Source organism: Phaethon aethereus (assembly GCF_964289735.1).
Source record: "Phaethon aethereus genome assembly, chromosome: 1".
In the NCBI taxonomy this organism is placed as follows: domain Eukaryota; kingdom Metazoa; phylum Chordata; class Aves; order Phaethontiformes; family Phaethontidae; genus Phaethon; species Phaethon aethereus.
In genome coordinates this window covers 152605812-152627236 of record NC_138575.1, presented here as the reverse complement: position 1 = coordinate 152627236, position 21425 = coordinate 152605812, and the positions used below count along the sequence as shown (strand labels likewise).

The 21425-nt window shown below is 43.8% G+C and overlaps 1 protein-coding gene across 2 annotated transcripts in view; it reads left to right on the top strand.

The window, feature by feature from the left end:
* The window catches only part of EDAR (ectodysplasin A receptor), a gene marked incomplete at both ends in the record, with an annotated part of 62411 nt that overhangs the window by 32045 nt on the left and 8941 nt on the right, over positions 1 to 21425 (top strand). The window contains 4 exons of one of the 2 annotated variants that reach the window (XM_082014189.1): positions 5481 to 5549; positions 6260 to 6382; positions 7502 to 7683; positions 12484 to 12569. In XM_082014189.1, coding sequence (XP_081870315.1) covers positions 5481 to 5549; positions 6260 to 6382; positions 7502 to 7683; positions 12484 to 12569 — 460 coding nt within the window. Of the gene's footprint in view, positions 1 to 5480; positions 5550 to 6259; positions 6383 to 7501; positions 7684 to 12483; positions 12570 to 21425 lie in introns of those variants that run through there. The other variant, XM_082014190.1, reaches the window with a different exon arrangement.

The window sequence follows — 21425 nt, the reverse complement described above, 5'->3', positions numbered from 1 at the left end:
TGCGTCAGAACAAATCCCGGAATTTTTTTTTTTTAATTATAGAAAACAAAAGAGATCATGTGACTTTGCCTAAGGGTCAGGGCAGCCTTTTGACTAGGGGAGGTACAAGTCCCTGCTTACATTTTTACCCTAATGAGTATTTTCTTGTTTGTATAAAGCAGCACCAACCACGGCAGCCTCCATGGCAGGAGGTCATGAGCGCCTTTTCCCTACAGCATCACTTCCCCACCAAAATATCAGTCTTTCCCATGGGAGCACCACCGAAGTGGGATGCGTTGCAATGGCAGGTTGCGGGATCGATGAATTACTGTTTTCCTGCCTCAAAAGCCATCCCATACTCCCTCCCCCAGCAGCTCGGGTTGCGGTGGCCGGGAGGGAGGTTTGCCTGCGAGCTGCATGCCCTGGGAGGACTTTGGGGCAGGGATGGATATCAGCGTACTCCTCCAGCAGCCCTGGCCCAGCGGGGTTGGGTTTTGGAGGGAAGCTGCTGGCAGAGGGAAGCCGAATTGGGGCCATGCTGGTAGCAAAGGGACTGGGGGTGGCAGCTGGCTCAGGTCCCCTCAGCCCCCCACGCCTCGTTAGTGCCCCCATTGCTGCAGGAACGCATGCCAGCCGCACAAAGTGTGTTGAAAAGAGCCTTTTCTTCTTTCTTGCTTTTTTTCCCTGCATGGTAGCCTCTTTTTTTTTCTCCTGAAATCCTTTTCAGAAAGCTGATGGCCCATCTACATGAGAGCCAGCACGTATCTTTATGTAAGGTGAGAAAACAAGTTCAAATATGGACTTCCAGATGTAGTTTCCAGACAAGTGAGTCTGTAAGAGACAGATAGCTCTTCATTAGGCTTGACTGCCCCCACGTACTCAGCACACGGTGCCCCCATTAAAAAATTAAAGAATCTTTTATTTCCCCTCTTGTCAGTGCAGCTCCCACTGGAAAAAATCTTTTTTCTGTGCCCCAGCAATGAATTATTTTCCTGACAGAGTTGCCAGATCACAGAGGCAATTAAAGTTTTATGTGTAGCTTGAGCTGTTCTTGCTTCCTTTTGATGTTTCAGTTAAAGGGAAGAAGAGAGTTGTGTCGTTTTTACACTTTTTACATCTCTCTCTGAGGTAATTTTTAAGATGTATTTGCAAGGTCAAAGCGATAAAAAACAGATATAGGAAACACTGTAGTTCATATTGTCCTACTAATATGTTCTGCACAATATTTTGCACAAATACAAACTGTAACCAAGGCTACAAAATAGTTTTCTTCATCATCTCTATGTTTCCATTTGCTTATAGTTCTCTAAGCTTAATGTCTCCCCGAACTTGCGCTGCCATGACTGTCATTCAGTGATGGGCTGAGGGAATCCTCTTTCCTCCTGGAAGAAAAACTCAGACCGTATCTTTTTTCACAAGGCTGGAGCCAAGCTGAACTCTGCTGCTGGACTCTGAAACCTATGAGGCTTTGTAGTGAGGGTTCTATGTTTATCACAGGTAAGAAGGATTTAGCAGCAGTGGGAGCATCCAGAGATTATCTACTGAGCCTGTGCAAAAAACTGTGATAACCTGTGGAAAAGGCCGGTCATGACGTTCCTCTCATAAACCCCGGGAACTCGGGGCAAGCTCTGGGTTTGTCGGTGGCACCTGTGAAGTACATACAACCTGCCCACGTTTATTTATACAAAACCTTTTGTCTTGCATTCTGCTGTCCATTGCTGTTCTTGTTAGTAGTGGAGGTCTTGGATGTGGTGCCGTGATCGATACCGATTTGCCAGCTACTCCGGAATGCCATTCATAACCACAGACCTGCTAACCAAACCACTTCTTAGAGAATCCCAGAAGAGAAATGGATATAGAAATATCAAAATGGTGAAGTTGTCGGACACGGCGGTTGTGCCTTTCCCTCCTGCAAAGTCAAATTTTTTGTCCTTGAAGTATGTCTGCATCAGTGATGAAATTAAAGAAATGCAGAGACACAAAAAAAACCCCCTCTCTACAACATTAAGAAAGACGTACTTCTGTACTTCAATCCATGTATTAGTTTTCACTCCTTTTTAAAAATTTTTTAAGACCAAAAAGTCTATGATAGGAAATTATCTTTTGCACTGGGTTAATACTGAAGCTACAGAATGAAAATAACAGCTAAGATCATGCATCGAAGGCTGTGAGTTTTAGCTTAGACCACCAGCTAGGGTAACCTCCTTGCTTGCATATTCCCTATCTTTACTCCATTACTCATGGATACTACAAGTATCATGGCAGTGCTGCCTTATCAAATTCAAAGGCTGTCTACCACCAATGATGCTTTTTCTCCTTTGGACAGCATGAACTAAACATTTTCTGCTGGTGATGTATTTATTTGTTTGTTTGTTTGTTTATTTGTATCTGCCAGTTCTTGGTAAGAAGCCACAAAGACTATATAGAAAGGCCTTTTGTCTGGGAGAAATATTTGAGTAATAGGGTCCCAGGCGTCTCTTCTCCTATTCCCCCAGGCCAAATTTGTGCCTTGCAGTCTACAGGAGAGAAGCTGAGACAACAAGTCTCTAGCATTTCTTGCTGCAGTTGCCACTGGGAAAATAGTCTTCCTTTTCCTGTCAGCTTATGTGTATATTCTTAACAGCTATTAACAAATATGCCCTGAAAGGCAAATATGGCTGTAATTAGCAACCCCCTCTAGTCATGACGAGGCTTGCTGCATGCTGCACACCTGATCCACAAAGACACAGCTCTGTGTTTTACACCTCCTCTCCGGAGACACCCACGCAGCCTAAACAAAAACACAACTGAGGATCTGCGGAGGGCTTGGTGGACGAGCTGCCAGAGATCCCAAATTGCTTTAGGAGCAATCGCATGGTCCCAGCAAAAATACACCTCCAGCTCCTTCCTGCTCGCCATTGCCGGCCATCCCACAGGAGACAGTCATTTGCTTTAGTCAAAGCGTGGCAGAGTACAAAGGAAAGGTGAAGCATCTGTTGATTCATTAAGAACTAATTGCTTTTAGAGATTAGGGGCCATAATAACTGGTCACTCTTTTTCCTGCTTCTTGGCCAATGCAGGTTCATTGTCCAAGCTTTACATGTCTCCACAGATGTCAGCTAGAGACAGCTGCAGTCGCAGCACTAGAAGATCCCTTGTTGTGTACATGGGATTAATGCGTGACATAATATGGTGGGGGTGTAAATTAACATGCCTGAGAATTGACAGCAAGTCCAAGAACAGCCTGGCATGTCTTGGTAGATATCGTCAGGGATCATCCCAGCTGAGGAGCTACCTATGGCCCTGCTGCCAGAAACCTCCTGCCTTCGCCTTCCCCCACTCTTGCATTATAAAAATGAAGTAAGCATTTTGGTTTTGAACTCCAAAGGAAGAAAAAAAAAAAACCAATCCAAACAGAAAATAATACAGCCAGTTTATGGCAGTGTGCTTGAATAGGGGGATGAATAATTAAATTTAACTTTTTGGTATTCCCATTTGGGGCAAAAGTCTCCCCTAGAGTTCTAATTTGGCCATACTCGGCACTTTGAACTGGGTTTTTCTAGCTAAAAAAGTGTTTCCCATATGCTTGACATATTGCTCCGTATAATGATGGAATGCACGGGGAAAAATCTATGTTTACATTCAAAACATACCCCCACATGCATATTTACATTGAGAGAGAGAAAAATATTTTATGTATGTATGTATAACTTGACACTTTTCAATGTTCTATGTAAATAAATGCCAAATGGATAGAGAAGATTGTATTGTACATTAATGGGCTACAATTCTTCATTTCCATTTTTCAAATCTGGCTATGATGGCATACAAGTACCTCAAACAGCAAACATCTGGGTGGTTTCAAAGCAACTGAAGCATGTTTTACTGTAAGACATATTCTTACTGTACAGTTACGGATCCAACTTTACCAAGTGAAAGTTTTGGTCCTGAGCAGCCTCAGACCCAATTTATAATAAATACAATGATTTTGCAATATCAGTGGTGACACAGCCTTAATAATATCCATATTTAAAGTCCAACAAGCTCTTTTATAATTAGCATTCAGTTTAACAGACATGTTAAAACTACATATCCTTGGAACTTTTCCAAGCAACTGTACTGTCATAGCCAAAGCCTTCGTCTAACTTAAATTTTTGACAGTTTATACAGTTGCATGACTATTTGCCATCTCTTACCTCCAGATTTAGGATACTTTATCTCTGATTCTCTTTTGTTTTTAGGTTTCAAAGTGCAATTTCCTGCAGAAACGAATATACTCATAATTCAGGTTGTCCACCCACCCACCTGTCTACCTGTCTCAGCTAGCCCAATTGCTGGAGGGAACGTATAAAGCAAGTTCACAGCTTGATGCTGGAGTGATATAATCTTTGCTTAATCTACTTAGTGTTTAAAAATGTAAATGTTAGTGGCTATCTCAAATACTAGAGCGCTGCTCTCATGTAGGTTGCATGCTCGCATGTGGCACAAAGCAGTAATTGTACTCCTCTGGGAAACTAAAAGACTTGTAGTGTCTGAGACCTGGAAAATTTAAAGAGTAGTTTATATCTGCTAGGACCGAAGTGTTGCAACTGTATCGCAAACATTTGCAATTTGAAGCTGTAAAATCCCTAGGGCACATTAAGTGCTGTAACAATACTGTTAAATATGTTGTATCGTGCTAACGGAACAATTTGTGCCTCCTTTTCCTGTCTCTTTTTTTCTCCTTAGAAAGAAATCCAGTACATGAATATGTAACATTAGCTCTTATTCAAAATTATTCATTTGAAGAAATGAAATAAATTAGCACGTGTGTTTATAACAGAGATTGCAGGCTTTCTTTTCCCCAACCATTGCAATAGCACTTCAAACGTAAAGTTTGGCTTCTTCCTTGAGTTTAACCTCTGAAATCTGCCGTTTGCTTACTGAGAACAAAAAGCAGCCAACGCTTCCTACAAGAGGCAGCTCTGGGCTTTCTCAGAGGATCGCAAGAGCAGGCGAGGAAGGTGCAGCCCCGGTCTGCCGGCTGCCCACGCTGCTTGCTGTCGGCTTGCTCCCGGGCTCTGCTTTTGGCTGCTCCATCTAGGTCTTGCCTAGGCTGATCTGATCTAGCGGGGTCAAGCGCTAAGCGGTGTGGACACGAGCCAGGCTACTGATCCCCGTCCCTCTTTCATTCAGCGGTTGGGATGTAGCTCTCGGTTCCTCCGTGGGAGGATTCCTCAGCAAGCCAAGAGGTGCCGGGGCTCAGGACGGGTTCCTCATTGACAGGTTTCCGTAACGGGTGCAAGGCCGGGCTCCCTCACGCCGCCAGTCTTCCCAAAGAGAGGGAGGAGGTGTGCAGGAGGGGCGTGCCTCCTGTGCGTGTGTGTCAGCGCACGTGCGCTCTCCCCCTCTCTTTGCTTAGTCCCCCGGGCATTGCTCCCGCGTTACCTTTGTTCCGCTTATGAGCCCTTCTGTTCTTATTTTGGCAACACACACAAATATTTACTCATGTTCATAAACAATCGCCCATTCTGTCTTTTCAGGTAAAACATCAAGAGAGCATGGCTCACCTGGGTGAACGTAAATGGACTCACGTGTTCCCTTTTCTCGTGGTAGGTATTTCTGTGTGGACGGGTCTCTCCGGCCTCCATTGGTAACCGCATTCTGCTTGGGCCTTTGCAAACATCTGTGAACAGCCATGGCACAGCTACAGGTGACTTAGGGACTGAACCCCGACATAGTGGTCGGTTTCCATTCAATGAAATGTCTGGCCATGTGCTGCTTAAACGGAGGCTGCTGGGGAGGAGGGGGAAGGAGGAGGACTCGGGACGGAGCGGAGACAGAAGGCGCTGGGAGAGCAGGTGAGCCTGGGTGCCACGTGAAGCACAGCCCTATCACGGTCGAGGCCCAAGGCAGCGCATTATCTCAGGTTGCTATAATGGTCCCTTGCAGTCTCATTTACGAAGGCTCATTAGAGCTGGGAGGGGTGAGGGTGTCAAACTCGGGCGTTTGCTATGCAGGAGAGCGTGAGAATTAACAGGTCAGGAATCACGGCCTTCAGTATTTTGAGGAGTAGCTGTGCCAACGTGCACAAACGTCAGTGCTCTGAGAAACTCTTAGAAGGACCAGGCTGCTGAAAGCTGCACCTGCCTCCATCCCTCGTAGTGGCATCGCTTCTATTTCGCGGCTTTAGGGGTGTTTGGTGCTGCAGTGCCGGCCCTGCCGCCTTCTGAGCCACAGCAGCTGGGCAAGGAGAGGGGGCGAGTGGTGGGGGACAAAGGCAGTGGAAGTGACGGTGCTCTGGGGTGCTCTCTGGTGACAGGTCTCCCTGGTGTACTCTGCCAGTGCCGAATACTCCAACTGCGGCGAGAACGAATATTACAACCAGACCACCGGCATGTGCCACGACTGCCCCAAGTGCGAGCCGGGCGAAGAGCCTTACATGGTAATTTCAGCTTTTTCTGCTGGTAGGGGGACACAGATCAAGCACCAAATGCAAAAAAAAAAAAAAAAAAGAAAAAGTTTTGTTACATGGAGGTAATATACGGAGAGGAGAGAAAATGGGGAAGGACAGAGATGCTGAAGCAGGAGTTCTCACGCCCGCAAGTGTGTCGTGAGAGCGAGGCACTGTGCATGCGTGCTGGTAAACCACATCCCAGGAGCAGCCTGGTAAAAGTGATATTGTACGAGCTGTAAGGTAAAAGTTTCAGACACAGTCTCTGCCAGTCCATTCTCACCTCAGTAGTTATTTAAAATCTGACACTGCTGTTCCGACACGATGTGATAAGTCAGTTAGTCGGGTGTGCTCGCTGGCCCCCCACACCGAGAATTTAATTTTGCTCTCCCGCTAAGATATTTTGGCACTAGAGGAACTTGGATGCTTCTGCAACATTTTAAATTACGGTTCCTAAGTAACCATTTGATTTACAGCAGATAATTGTTGCTTATTAAAAAAATAAATTACTGAAATCCCGTTTGGTTTTAATGGGATAAACATCCTATTGCAAGAATTTCACACAGTTAGTAGTCCTGAACAAGTACGTTTGAATAATAACCGGTTGGTTTTAGTTTTATTTAATCTAAACATAATGTTCAGCTGGGACGTGTGAGTTCAGAGGCTACAAAATCTCATCTGAACATTGCCTTTTGTGATGTTGCCTCTGGCCTGTCCTAGCATGAAAGCAAGATTGCTGATATCCCTGCTGCAGCCGTGTTTCCCCTGTAATCTTCTTCTCTACACTTCAATTTTCAGTTCACTTTCTATCTGAGCAGCAGCTGAAATTCACTTCCATGACTTGCTAGAATATGATATAAATAGCTATGGGCACTGTCAAGGAGTACGATGCTCCGGTTCCCCTTTTCCCTCTCCAGCACACAGCGTGATGCATCCTTATATTCCTCCGTGGCCTTTTTAGGACAGGCACTAAGGGACCAAAGGACAGAGTTCCTCCCCTTGGTATGATGCTGTACTGCAAAGCCAACGGGCCAGGCCATGAGCGTTGCCTTTTGCTAGAAGCCGGTGTGCAGCGCAAGCCTGCTTTTCGGTGACTTTGTGTTGTTGCAGACGTGTGGATACGGCACCAAAGATGAGGACTACGGCTGCATCCCCTGCCCTTCGGAGAAATTTTCCAGAGGAGGTTACCAGATATGCAGGCGGCACAAAGACTGCGAGGGTTTTTTTCGAGCCACGGTCATGACACCTGGCGATCAGGAGAATGATGCAGAGTGTGGTCCTTGTCTCCCGGGGTAAGGACTTAACCGCGGACCTTTGCTCTACCCGCAGCACTGCAAAATACTTTTTTAATGTCAAAATCTCTGACAGCCTCTCTCATGTCCTAGCTGTCTGTAGGTACAACACTGGTGCATTATGCTTTCCAGTCTCTGCTAAAACAATACATTTGAATGTTTCAAAAGCATTGGTGAATTCAGTAAATCAGAAGATGTCATTAATCTTACTGAAATCTCACTGAAGAAACAACTGTTGGGAACAACTAGAAAAACTGAAATTTCTCCTCTTCTTAGAATTGGAAAGGGAACAGTTCAGGTACCCAAGTACAGGTGTGCAGTGCCATTTTAGATGCTCTCAGAAACGCAGCTTGGCCTCCAGCTGTAGCTTCAGAGGGCCACCATGTAAGTCCTGTGTCCTACAAATGAGCTCCATGAAGATGCCACAGACACCCCATAGGGTTCTTGCTGGCACTACAGCAAGTTTAGGAACATAAAATATCTCCTCTCCAGATGTGACCAGCTAGCAGATTTGTCAGCAGTTGACAGCGTTAGCTAACATAGCTGTTAGGTGAGATTTACCAAGGCATTTCAGTCTCTTAGGGTCCTTTCCAGCCAACAGAAAGGGGTCTAAAGAGCTGCTAATGTGATGTGTGTGCTGCTGTTTAGAGTCAAAACATGTTCCAGGGCTGGCTGAAGGGGCTTAAAATAGATGCTGTTTATTAAGTCCACCTTTTTAATGGTCTCTCACGCTCAGTATAATTCTGATAGTAACGGTGAGAAAGTAATTGATACATTGAATATGTTAGCAATACATTCTTGACAATATTACCTTTGAAAGTCTGCAAACCCAAGCATACATCTGGTTTCTCAACACTGTTTTTGTAGGGTGAGTAGATATTCTGAAACACAACCTTACCATACATACCTTTTCAGTCTCTGCCAGTGTGTCTCTTTGGCTTAGAGAGTAATTCCTACTGACATTTGGCTTTTGTACAGTTTGCAGACACTGCATAAACCACACTACTTACAGCGCAGGAAACCCTCTTAAAGAGGCCCTCCAAGCTTCCAGGTTTATTCTATCAGTAAGTCTGTGTGAAATTTTCACAGTTTACAAATAAAAAGAACGACTTGTCTAGCTGCCAGCCAAGCAAACTGATGATGTGATTTGAAAAGAGCTCCCTTTTGACTTCCCCTCATACATCATAAAGAGCAAGAAAGTTAAATAGTGGCCACAGTTGTGTTTTGCAATTTGGTCAGGACTAATGAGGTCACCCAGGTGGGAGCGGGGTGCTCGCTGAAAATAATCAGCTTGTACAGCTGGTGCTTGGGGAGTAACGTCAAAACACCGTGTTTGCACAGGTGTAACCTGTAGCAGAAGCCAGCCTGCCGGAGCCTGGCAGTGTGCCGCTCTGTGCGTGACTCTCAGGTTCTGGGACAGTTTGGAAAGGCCAGCAGTTAAGGAGAAACACCATCTTTCTCCGAACCTGAAGAAATGAAATTCTCAAGATAAATTAAATATGGGCTAAAGCAAGCTCTGAAGCCACCTTGACTCCTCGTGTGGCTTAGACACCCCAGGTGTTACTCCTGTGCAACGGTGGGTGAAATGCAGAGCCCCTGCGTCAGAGCAGAGAGCTGGTGAGCAGTGCCGACCGACCGGCCACCCTTTCTCATTGCCCCCAGTGGCACAGGGACCTGGGTGAGTGGCAGCTGGCAGAGTGCTCCCTTGCCTGGGCAATAAACCTCAAAGAGCCCCTGGAGTCAAAGGGAGAGAAAAATTAAAGTTTCCATTTTCAGAGGACTGTGCTTCCGTAATGCACTGCAGACCTTCCCAAGGCAGCAGTCCGCATGCAGCAGTCTATATTTAGGGGCATCTCATCCCTTTCCTATTTTTCACCAGCTCAGTAAAGCAGCCTGAGGAAAAGATGAGTGTGTGGCACATTCTGGCCAAGTTTTTAGACAAAACACCACTGAACTGGGAGCCTTTCCCCACGAGCTACAAGTGACTTCCTCCATCATTTGCCTTAAAATAGGTGCTGGATAATTATATATTTTTCCTTCTATTTTTTTTCACTATTACTGATGACCAGTTTTAGGGAAGAAGGAGACATTTGGTACAAGAGCATGGGTCATCCACTGCTCCTCTGTGCCCAGGTTCCCTTCCATATAAAATAGAAATAACACTATTTGTCACACTCACAAGAAAGATGCAAGACTGTGACCTGGGAAGAATTTGAAGGCTTAGCTCTGAAGCTGTTATCCTCAAAGCCGAAGTTCAGCTGCAAGTGAACTCTGGAGGTATCTAGACCTAACATCCTGGGACACTGCAGGCTTTAGGTGCAGGAAATTAGATGCAACTCAGACTATTTCCCTCAATGGGGTGATCCATTAGGTGTTCGTGAAGTTTAATTGAGATCACAACAGACTAGGAGCAGCCACAGTGGGTCAGAGCAAGGGTCCCTCTATCCTGGTCATCTGTCTTCAGTAGCGGCCATAAGTGGAAACCCACAGAGGAGTAAGAACAGGCCAAGTGTATATGACACATATCCCTCACGCTGTCCCAGCACCTATTTTCCACTTGGAGTAAGTCCCTGGTCTCCTCACAAGATAGAAGTGCAAAGGGATCATTTTATTTGAAAATGTAGTCAGAGATACCTCTGCTGCTGAAGCTTCCCCTTTTCATGTGTTTGTCCATGGTTTCACCAAATCCAGGTTCTGTTCTCTTCTCTGAGGTGTTTTAAGAGAAGGAATGAGCTCTTTCCTCTGTTTTCTGAATCAAAAGGTTCGTCCAGTGAATTTCTAATGAAATAAAATCCCTCCCTGCAGTTCTGGATAAGGCAGTAGCTGCCTCCACCTATGTGCTCATCTCCTCCCTGTTGTCCCTCTGCAGACTGTCCCTGCTGAGAACAAGGCACCCCCTGGTCCCAGGTGCCCTGGTCCTTGCAGGAGGGTAGACCTAAACCTGGGACCAAGTTCCTGAGTGTGACGTGATACCACCAAGATTAGCCTGAGATAAACCACCATGGTGTTAAACAGGAAAACACTTAAGTCCATTTTTTAGTCTAGCCTTGGATTTTGCCTGTAATACTTCAAAATCTGAGCCTGGCAGGTGCTAAGGAAAGAGAAATAATGAACCTCATAGTGGAAGAGTAACACCATGAAAATTCGTGATTTCATTACTGTGCCACTTCTTCTCTGTAGTTAGTGGTACAAGGGAACCAAATATTTCCGACATTGCCTTTAATATTTGGTGCATTGCAAAATAGCCAGAAACACAAATCTGTTGCCAGATTACTTCATAGGGGTGAATCATTAGCGTTTGCAGCTGCAGAGCTTCCTCCTCACGCGGGTGAACAGTTGCTTGCCATGAGCATTCTCTTTGGTTTTCTTTATGTGTCCTCCACCATTCTGCATTGTGGCGAAACCCAAGAAATATTCCACCAGCTTGATTTAATTAACTGTCAGAAGGGCTGTTTGTCTTTCCTAAACCACCGTGGCTATTTGACTGTGGATCCTAACTGTCCTGTATTTTTCTTTATAGATTTATATGTATCTTTGGCCTGCCACTCTTTTTTGTGGTTTGGCAGTAATTTCCTGCTTATTTATTAACTGCTTCACAATCTAATGTTACGCAGGCTCCGATAAGAGAGGAAAGATGAAGTTTTGCTCCTGCGAGGAGGGTAGAGTGGCAGATGGGGTACAAGAGACATTCAAAGGGAAGAGTGAGAGTGAATCTTTTAAAACCAGTAAGCGACAGTAGGAACCATGTTCATTTACCTGCTCTCTGAGATACCTCCAGCCTCTGTTCCCTCCTTGCATTTCTGTATACTCCATCTCTTGGACCTATATACCCTATTTGTAGGCTGGGTCATTCATTAATGGCAAACTGCTTTGGATGGAGTTTCAGCAGTAATTTCCTAACAATGCGTATGTTTTCCAGAAAGAACATACTGCACATGCATAGACAGGTACATGAGAGGAGAAAACAGATTTCTCATTGTGTCAGGTCTTTATTATGTTGAGTACCTGTCTACATAGAATGGATTATGAATCTATTAATTTCTTCATTAAAATTTGTAGTGATTTTCAAGTGATTTGTAGAGACATATCCATAATATCAACTGTGCATGATTTTGATGTAATTTACTCATTAAGTTGCCTGTGCATCCAATTCTTGCACAACCAATTACCTTATTTCAACACTAACTTTATTAGCAGCCCAGAATTTCAAATCATGAAAACCTTTCCTTCATGTTGTAATTCCACTACCAAGGACTAGCTTATAAACTATACAGCAAGGAAGTAAAAAATAGACCCTGTAAAACCTAATCTGGCTTTCCCTGTAAAGCTGGTGTTTTCCTGCATTTTTTATACTGAGTTGGTTCAGATTTGGTTGTAATGTTATGGAGACTATTCTTACGGTGTTTGTGAAGAATATTAGTCAACCATATCCAACTGGTGGTCTTGCCTGCAAGATTACTGCTTCAAAAAATAGAGTTTCCTTATTTTGAAAAAGCTTATTTAGGGCATGCTATAAACTGCAGCTTGAACTCAGCAGGGAGCGTAATGTTGTTTTAGGCAATGCTACTACTTGTTGTCATGTAGGCTTGATGGTTTATTAATTGCCTTATAGGAGGAAAGGAAGAAGAGAAACACAAACTCTATTCAGACAGTTTTAAAAAAAAGTAATCTTTGCATCAAATTGCTTATAAAAGTTTTTTTAAAATGATTTTATCTCAATATAATTGGTTGCTGCTGAACTGTGCTCGGTTGTAGCATATTAATTTACACTGTTTTGCCTCATCTTGCCCTTCATTTCAGTTACTACATGCTGGAAAACAGACCTCGAAACATATATGGGATGGTTTGCTACTCGTGCTTGTTGGCGCCTCCTAACACCAAGGAATGTAAGTGTTCGGCAATTTCTGTGCATGCCATCTGGTTTTGACTTGGAATCATCTGGGAGCTCAATATGAAGTCTTTCAGCAATGATTATTATGTTCAAACAATAAGTCCATCTCCAGTAAAGCAATTTCTGCTTCCAAGTAGCCTTGCCAACAAAGGGAGCAAATGCTGAGCATTTGGGGAGAGATCAGAACCTTTGATTTTAGGACCTGCTGTTGTTCCATTGTGCTCCAGTTTTCATCTGTTAAGACATCCCATACAGGACTTATTATGATTACTTAACCAGCAGGTACAGGAAGTCACAAACTGTATATATACATATTTTTTAATTCAGTCTCAGTTTAGATCTGAAGAAAACATGGGACACTTTGTAGATCCTATTAAAAGTGCATCACACCTTTTCATAATCCTTTGGTTTCAAAGTGATGCAAGGGTTGGTGTTGGCATGTGGTAGTCAGCACTGATGAGAGCACTAATTCTGTAGATCTTGTTGACAAAAGAAGCTATACTTTGCTAATTGAAAAAAAATGTATGCATGTGTGTGACATCCCAGCAGTACCTGTTCATTTGCATGCCACGTGTGCGCAGTGACTTACCCGTCCTCGTGCCATGGAGAGGAGGGACAGTCACGCACCAGCACTGTAATGCAGAGGTAACGTCCCATAAGACTGCTTTCTCCTTTAGGCGGGTAAAGAAAGTGAGAAAAAGAAAAAGAAAAATGAGGTTCTCTCTGAATGAACAAGTTACTTTGACACCCTCTCAGAGAATCTGGAGCAGATCAGGAGAAAAAGCTTTAAAAAAAAAAAAAAAAAAAGAAAATGGACAGTCCCCCAGAGCAACCTGATGCATCTAAACCCAAAATCCTGTCCATGTTCTGTTCTTTTAAAAGTCTTTATAATGAAAAAGTATTGCAATATTTTGCCTGCTTGATCTGAAAGCAGAGGTTAAGGCAAAAGTCTCCGAGCATTTATTTGTGTGCATAAATAGCATTTACTAAGTTCCTCAGTTCCTCCTGAGTTCCTCCCCTCAATGGAGGATGGGTCATCAGCAGCTACCACCTTTCCTAAAGCACAAGAGCTCAGGTGAACCAGGGGATAACTACCACCTCACAGAGCTCCCGGGGAGTGGTAACAGCCCGGGTGGAGGCACCTCCCTGAACTTTGCCTGCACGCAAAGCGGCTGGTCCCTTGTAAAGCCGCTCACCCCGCTTGGCTGCAGAAACCCACTCGGTCCTGAGACATGCACTTCTGCCTGAGACAGCGGTTGTGGGCGAGGGCAGGGGGAGTGTGATTTTAGTGAGATAAGGTCTGTATTAGGAGGTGAGGTAAGGGTGCTAGAGAGGACCCAAACGTAAGGTGTGGGAAGAAGGTGGAGAAGTAAGTAAAAACTTGAGGTTAGGAGTCTTGGTGGGAGATGAGGGTATATGGTAAGAGGAAAGGATGTGGACACATCTTCTCCCAAATGCATGTGTAGGCTGGCTGCCCCATTGATGGGAATACAACCATGCCTGCTGCTAGCCAAAAGCCAGAGATGAATCACTTCCTCAGCTCTGATGGTCTGTCTCAAACATGTGCTGAAATGGGTTTTTAGTAGTCTCAAACATGTTGTAGCTTACTGATTTGGCAAGGAACTACCTGAAGATCTTATGGCTATTGCTCAATTCAAAAAACAAATCTTTGTCTTTTATAGGATATCTGGCAGATATATACATAGCACGCTTAGTTCTGTGAAGAAAGTATGAATTGCACAACCGATTAACCACATGCAATTTTTAACTTGACAAACACAGGAATAAATATATATCATCTTTGGGAGGAATTTAGGCAGGTGCATAAACTGACAAACTGACTGGGTACTAAGGTAGGAGAAAACTTTAGTCCTAGAAAGAGTAAACATTACCATTTTAATCAAGTCTATGAAACCAACCATTTGATTACAAGTGTTCAAAAAGTGGGAAAGCTTCTTAAAATCCAAATCCCTCAAATCACTAAGCTCAGGTAATTTCGTTTATGATGTCTAAATCTCTGGACACTATTTGGAATGGCAGTTACCTAATTCATAGGCAATAATTTGCACTCCGGATGGAAAATCAGCCTTGCTGCAGGAACCTCTTGAAAGGCTCACTGTTGCTGTGGCAGGCAGCATAAAATCTGGTATTAGCAAATGATCAGAAATAAATCGGCTTTATCACATGTTTCAGTCATCAGATTATACCAGTCAGAGCTAAGAAAAGGTATCGTGTCGGTATTGCACAACTGCATAGTTTTTTGAGGTTTGCGAATTCCAAACTCTGAGCTTGACTCACCCCTGAGGTGAGCATGCAGTTGCTGCCATGTGAAGGATAATGTCGGCCCTTTAGTAGGAATGGTTCCTCTAAGCAGAACAACTTCTGTGTAGTGGTGCTCCTTGCTCACACCTCTGGCAGTCATGGTGGAGGACCCAGAAGGCCTTCGAGAACTCCAAACGGTCCCAGACATCTTCCATTACCTTTCTTGAGATTTCAAAATAGCGTTGAACAGAGTAAATTTTGCCAGGGTGCCTCTCCCTAAAGCTGCCTTTTCTTCAAAGGGTCCTGCATATGGCACACCACTGCAGAAAGGTGACCCGACGGGTTGCAAGGAAACAGAGGTGGCAAATTACTTAAAAATAGGAAACAGGGGCTGACAAGCTCTGGCTTTACACTTCTAGACAGAAAAATGAGAACAGATAAGTCCTACTGCAGGCCTTCATTAGTTATGAGACAGGGTTGGAGGACAGCGGTGCTCTCCTTAGCTGGAAAAATGCCGTGCTGGGGAAATGCCTGGCTTGTGTGTTAGAGAGGGGCAGGAGGAGAGCGAAGTGGGGTAGGTATGTGTGTTGCTGCATGGAAACCGCCTCAAGAGAATTTGCCTGACGATACTTTATATCTGGCAGGAAAGTATTTGGGTTTGATCAAAGGGTAAACAAATAGCTTTCAACTCCAAGAGCCTGCTGTGCAACTTTCATCTCCTACACAGTCAATAAACCTTGAAACGGTTGAGGAAACAAAATGAACAAACTGTGTTCCAGCATCTGGAAATATTAGCCTGAAAAGGACTGTAACTGAGGAAGAAAATCCCCGATGGGCCTGTGTTACCTGTATTTTTTTCCCTCTCAAGGGACTTGAGACATGAATAGCACAAGACAGCATGGAAAGTAGTGGGAGGAGAGGGAGACTTTTCACAGTGGTCAGAGATTTGACTGAGGCAAGCATATCGCCAGGTTATGGTGTTGAAACTCTCTCTGGGCTGAAGGGTGGGAGCAACAGTGTTCTGCAGTCTGGGAAGAACACCAGGCTTCAGCAGCAGCTTGTGGTCACTGGGCACATGGGGGAAAGGGCTGTGCAGATGTGAGCATAAGGATGTGTGTCATATAGCAGGAAAGCTTCTTCTTACTGGGAAAAGGGTAAACATCACCGTGAAGACTGCAGTTTTTCATCTCTTGTGCACTGTGAAACACCTACATAAGACTTCTGGGCTCTCAGCATGCAGCCCCCGCAAGTCGACGGTGTAGGAGCCTCAGGGCTGGTCTGCTAAGTGCAGAGGAGCGCAATACCAGAACATCAAAGATTCGAGACCTTCAGCATGAAGCAGATCATAAGCCATCAGTGCTCTTTGCTGACACTAAATCAGGCTACGATGCCTCTGTGATAAACAGCAGCACTGCAACAAGTAGGGGAGGCAGGTTTCCTATGCAAATCAAAGAATGAAGGTAATGAGCGCCAAACCACTTTCAGATGTGGCTTCCCACAGTTAATGGTGCTGGATTTTCTGTCAACACCTCTGGAATTGGAGTCACTTGAGGCCTCTGACTACGTAGGGTGGGTTTTTTTTTTTTATTTTATCCAATGTAAAAGTATAAAGTTTAAACATACATGGAGTTTCTCTGACAGAGAGGTACAGCTACTGCTGGAGAGATTTTTTTCTTTTAGCAGCTGCAATTCTCTATCGGCTTACACATCTTAACTCCACTCTTCTCTTCAAACTTTGATATTTGCCATCCCAGTTCAAAAATAATGGAGGAAAACAAAATCAAACCCTGCTACAAAAAAGTGAAGAACTTTTACTTTGAAGTTATATTTACACAATTACATCAAATACGCAAATCCTTGTCCACTCACAAATTATTGATCTAGAGAAATTTAGCAATTGATTGAGGGTTTTCTTTTGAATCTACTGTATATATTCATAAGCGTGCATGGGCACAAAACACTGTTATTTCCTCCCAACTTTTTTGCTGATTGTATATATGAAAACAGATGCAATAATCAACCTGATGTAAGTTTTTAAGTCTAACACCTACCAATGATGGCTTAGCAAAATTTAAGGAAAAAAAAAAAGAAAAACAACAAAGGAAAACAAATGTAGTCAAGTTATTTTTTTATTACCAGAGAGTGAATGGCATCTAGAAACAGAAAAGATCATTTTTATTGTTGTATCATTAAAAGTTGAAAAACAACTATGCAGATGAGATGATTAACAGGCTGACGGCTTTGTGTGACAAACTGTAATCAGGGGGTCACTTCCATATCCATGTACTGAAGGCCGAGAACTCATCCTTCTCAATTGAAATGCTTAACACAAACAAGCCTAATGCCAAAAACACTTGTATTAGCAAAAAAAAATTCTTTCAGAGATTTTTATTTTAACTCTCCATTCTTTGTAATATCACTAATTTCCTTGCCAGTTTTGTCCTTTTGTAATATGACCAACATCAGGACTTTTTTTTCCTTCTGTTTCAAATTATGCTTACAAATGAAGAGGCTTGTTAGCTGGAGCTAACAAACTTCTTTTTTTTTTTTTTTTGAGTTTGATCTCGGAACACCCCATTCCTCTTCACATGTGGAAAGGGAGAAATGTTGAAGGCAGTGCTTTATTGTTCACTGGTGGTATGGCCTAATTCTCATCCCCTTAGGGTTTGTCTATATGAGGAAAGGAACCTAATCTTAGGACAAAACTGGCCAACCTCAGCCGTAAACCTTGAAGGGGAGGGATCTGAGAAGTAAATATGGGGTTTGCTGCCTTCGGCTGCTGGGAAAGCTGAGCCCAGGTACCACTCAGGAGGGCACCTGGTCCCAGTGCGGCTCTCCTGAAAAAAAACTCCAACGAGTGTGATGTTCTCACCTGTGCCGGAGCTGCAGCTCCCCCAGCGAGCACCACCCGCCTGTGGGAAACCTCACGGGTTTCTGCAGCACCGCCCTGCCCGAGCTGCAGAGCCCGCAGGGCGGCCGCGTGCCCCACCGCTACGGCCTGGCCAGCGCGGCGCGGGGGGAACGGCGGAGCGGCTCCTTGGGGGTCCGTTCTCTTCCTCTTGTCGCTTCCGAAGTCACCGTAGTAGGGTTTGAACGGCAGTTAGCCCCTTCACGGTGCACAGAGAAAGAGGTGGTAACGCTGAACTCCCGGAGGTGGGTTTAATTCAGGAGGCATGTGCCTATGACCTTCCAGTACTGTGCAATGACGACAGCTCCCAGGGCATCCTAAACAAAACTACAGACAGATGCAAATAAATTGTCAGACTAAGGCCACGCTGCCTATAATCATCACCACTTCCCTGCCCTGGCGAAATGGAAGGAGGGAGAAATAGAATGGTTAAAGACATTACAGAGAGCACAAAAGAATAAAATATTTCCTTTTATGTGTCTGAAGACTTACTTACAGTGACAATGACCAGGTCGAAAAGAAAAGTCTGGGGGAACTTTGCTATCACTGTTTTTAGAAGGTTCCATCTCGGGAATTAATTTACTTCATGTTCTTCCTGGTTTGGTAACTACCTACACTAACTGAAGTGTCGACCTGTGGAAACATTAGAGTAACCTGCCTTATAGTATTCTATAGGTCCCCGAAAATAAAAGACAGTGAAATAAAGAGCAGTCAGGCAACCCTCCATTGTCTAGGATACACTCTGTTATTAGTGACTTGCAGTGTGTTCTGAGTTGGTCAATGTTTGGTTACTGAGGTCATATGCAGACGCCTTAGAGAGGGGGTTGGGTTTGCTGCTTCAGCTTCCATGACTTTCCAAGTGCACAGGGTTTCCATATGAAGTGTTGTTTCCTTAAGTTTGAAACTGAACCTTTCATGTAAGTACCTGAATACAGGTGTACATTAATTTGAAAATTCTGACCTCTGCTTTCTAAATATCTAGGTCTTTATTTATGACTAGGTTTAGTTATGATCCAGTTTTTGATTACTTTGTCAGCCATAAACTGTCTACCTTTATTGAATTTCAACTCAACGTACTTTATTTTTCGTCTCATATTCCAGGCTGCTAGTTATTTATTTGCACGTGTGCTTTGTCTTATTTGGCTCCCGTAAAACAGTCTCAGTGATGGCACTTGCCGCTCGGCGGCAGTAACGAGTGCGCATTGCCACTCATACATGGACCACGGCTGTGAGAAGAGGGATGCATCAAGAGACAGCATGCTGCACCCAATGGCAAGAAATAGATACATATATACACAAAGACATTTTCAAAGTGCTTCTTATTTCAGGATCGCTCTGATGATAGTCTGTTGTATACACACTTTGCGTATTTTTATAAAATGTCATTAAGCATTAGATAAACTTCCAAAAAAGCTGTTGCTAGCTATGAGCAGCAGTCTTTCACATGGACCAGTAAGCTGACACCCACAGCAACGTATGTCAGGAGCACATATGGTCTTCTACTGCACCAGATTTTATTCACTCACGAACACTTGCACTTGGGCATGTTGGTAAAGCCTCCCTTCCCTGTGCCCTCCTCCTCTCACAAATCTGATAGTTTTGTTCGTCACTTCTTGTTGTGAATCTGTCTTGAGACATATGAACAACTGTAATAGTCCTGTTACATAAAGCAGAGAGGTTCTATGAAACAAAAAAAAATTATTGCCCAGCATTTGTTCATTATGAGGACAAAAGGCTGACTGCATGGCAATTTAAGTTAAAGCTATCTTTTGAGCTAAAAAACCCCAAACATTCAAATGTGAATACAAGTTCAATTGTTCTTTTAAACAATAAGTATGTTTTTAAAATGAATCTGTATTTAGACTCCAAGAAAGTTGTAACTAAATTGCAATTTTTGAACAAAAACATTTATGAAGCAAAAGCTGAGCAACCTTCAGTGATAAACTTCTTTCCTAATGTCCTTATCGCATTCCTACAATATTACTTACAGGTGTCTAGGAATATAAACCACTCTTTTGCTCAGCTATATTACAGCCATCAGTCTTTTTTTGTACTTGCAATAGAGTTGTTTCCATATGTTGTGCTGTAGCACCTTAGGATGTCTCTGCCTGAACTACATCTATGTCTTTATAGACTATGTAAGTGTCATCTCTATTGGAACCAGAATTAATAATGTGATCGGGATGCAAAACTGGATGTGCACAGGAACAGCTGACATTGCAGTCGCGGTGTGCGTACTGCTGGACTGGGAAAAGCAGCAGCTACGGGTTCTGTTTCTTTTTGTTCACACAAACCGGTATGAACTGAACTGCTGCAGAAGCTGGCATTTTTGGTTCCTCTTGTAGTGCAGGTGCACAAATTGGCACTTTCTTCTAAGCCACATCTAAAGAATAATCTTGGCTCGTAATGAATATGCCAAATTATTAAATTTGATAATAGGCTTAAAATATGCATAACGACTAACTCCTACCTAGGCATATGTAAAAGGCCATCATGTTCTAGCACCAGCCTCGATTTTGCCAGGACAGGCACTACGGAACAAACGAGGTGGCCCCATTCCCGTGCAAAGAAAATTCTGCACGTAGGCTCCGGAGCTGAAGGTGCTCACCCCGGTGCACAGGAGAGGCTCGTGTGTGTGTGTGCGTACGCATGGCGTGGGCAACACCCCACATCCCGATGTGGGGTAGAGCTGGGTAAAGTGTGACGATGATGCTGAGTGAAGAATGAATGACCTTCCTCCTTACCGTTCCTGTGCTACCTGCTGCTGCATGACTTCCCACCGTGGAAGGCTCCGCTTCCTTTCGCAGACAGGTGAAAAACACGAGGCTAACGATACCAAACGATTGAAAGATTGATTAGGCAGAAATACTTCAATGTCTGCGTATTTCAGAGGAAGGAAAAGAGAGAGAGGGGAGTTTGATAAATCTTGCTTCTGGAGGAGACGAGCTGAAGCTTGTTAGATAAACTCCAAGCAGACAAAGCAGCATGGCTTGCCTGTGTTAACTGAAAGGCGGTGTAGGAAAAGCTATTTTTCATTTGCTGCAGCTTGCAAGAACTGTACAGAATTGCAATTGTCTGTAACGGGATTTGCCGGGGGACTGCAAGAATAGGCATAAGCCTGGTAGCCTTGGACATGAAGGAAAGTATTGGGCTACGGCACTGGCCATTTATGAAACTTCCTCTGTTGTCCAGCCATGATGGGCAAATACATGGGTTGAGACCAAGGGTAATTCACTTCAGTTTTGTGAACAATTGCTGAAAATTGAACAAATTACCTCTCTTTAACCTCCACTACATGCAGATGACGTCTTCTCCTACTGATACCTAAATGCTCTACTGCTATATTGCAGCTTCTGGAGCTCATAACTAATGCTTCTTAGAAGGAAGTCTGTCACAGAGAAGGGACCAGAGGCAAGATTACATAATCTGCCTTCATTTACATAATATGAAAAGCATCTGAATTAACGAATTAGTATATTTAAAACTCTATGAAAATCCTTCTACAGTTAGGAAAAAAACCCCAATGAACCCATTTGCTTCCAACAAATGAGGTCTGAAAGACGTTTTACCATTGCTAAAGAAAATTTATTTTGGAGACATCTGCAACTCATACTTTGTGGTCACTTTAGGAGTGCACATTTCTCATTCACTACACTGCAGCCATGTTTTATGGTAGGCAAT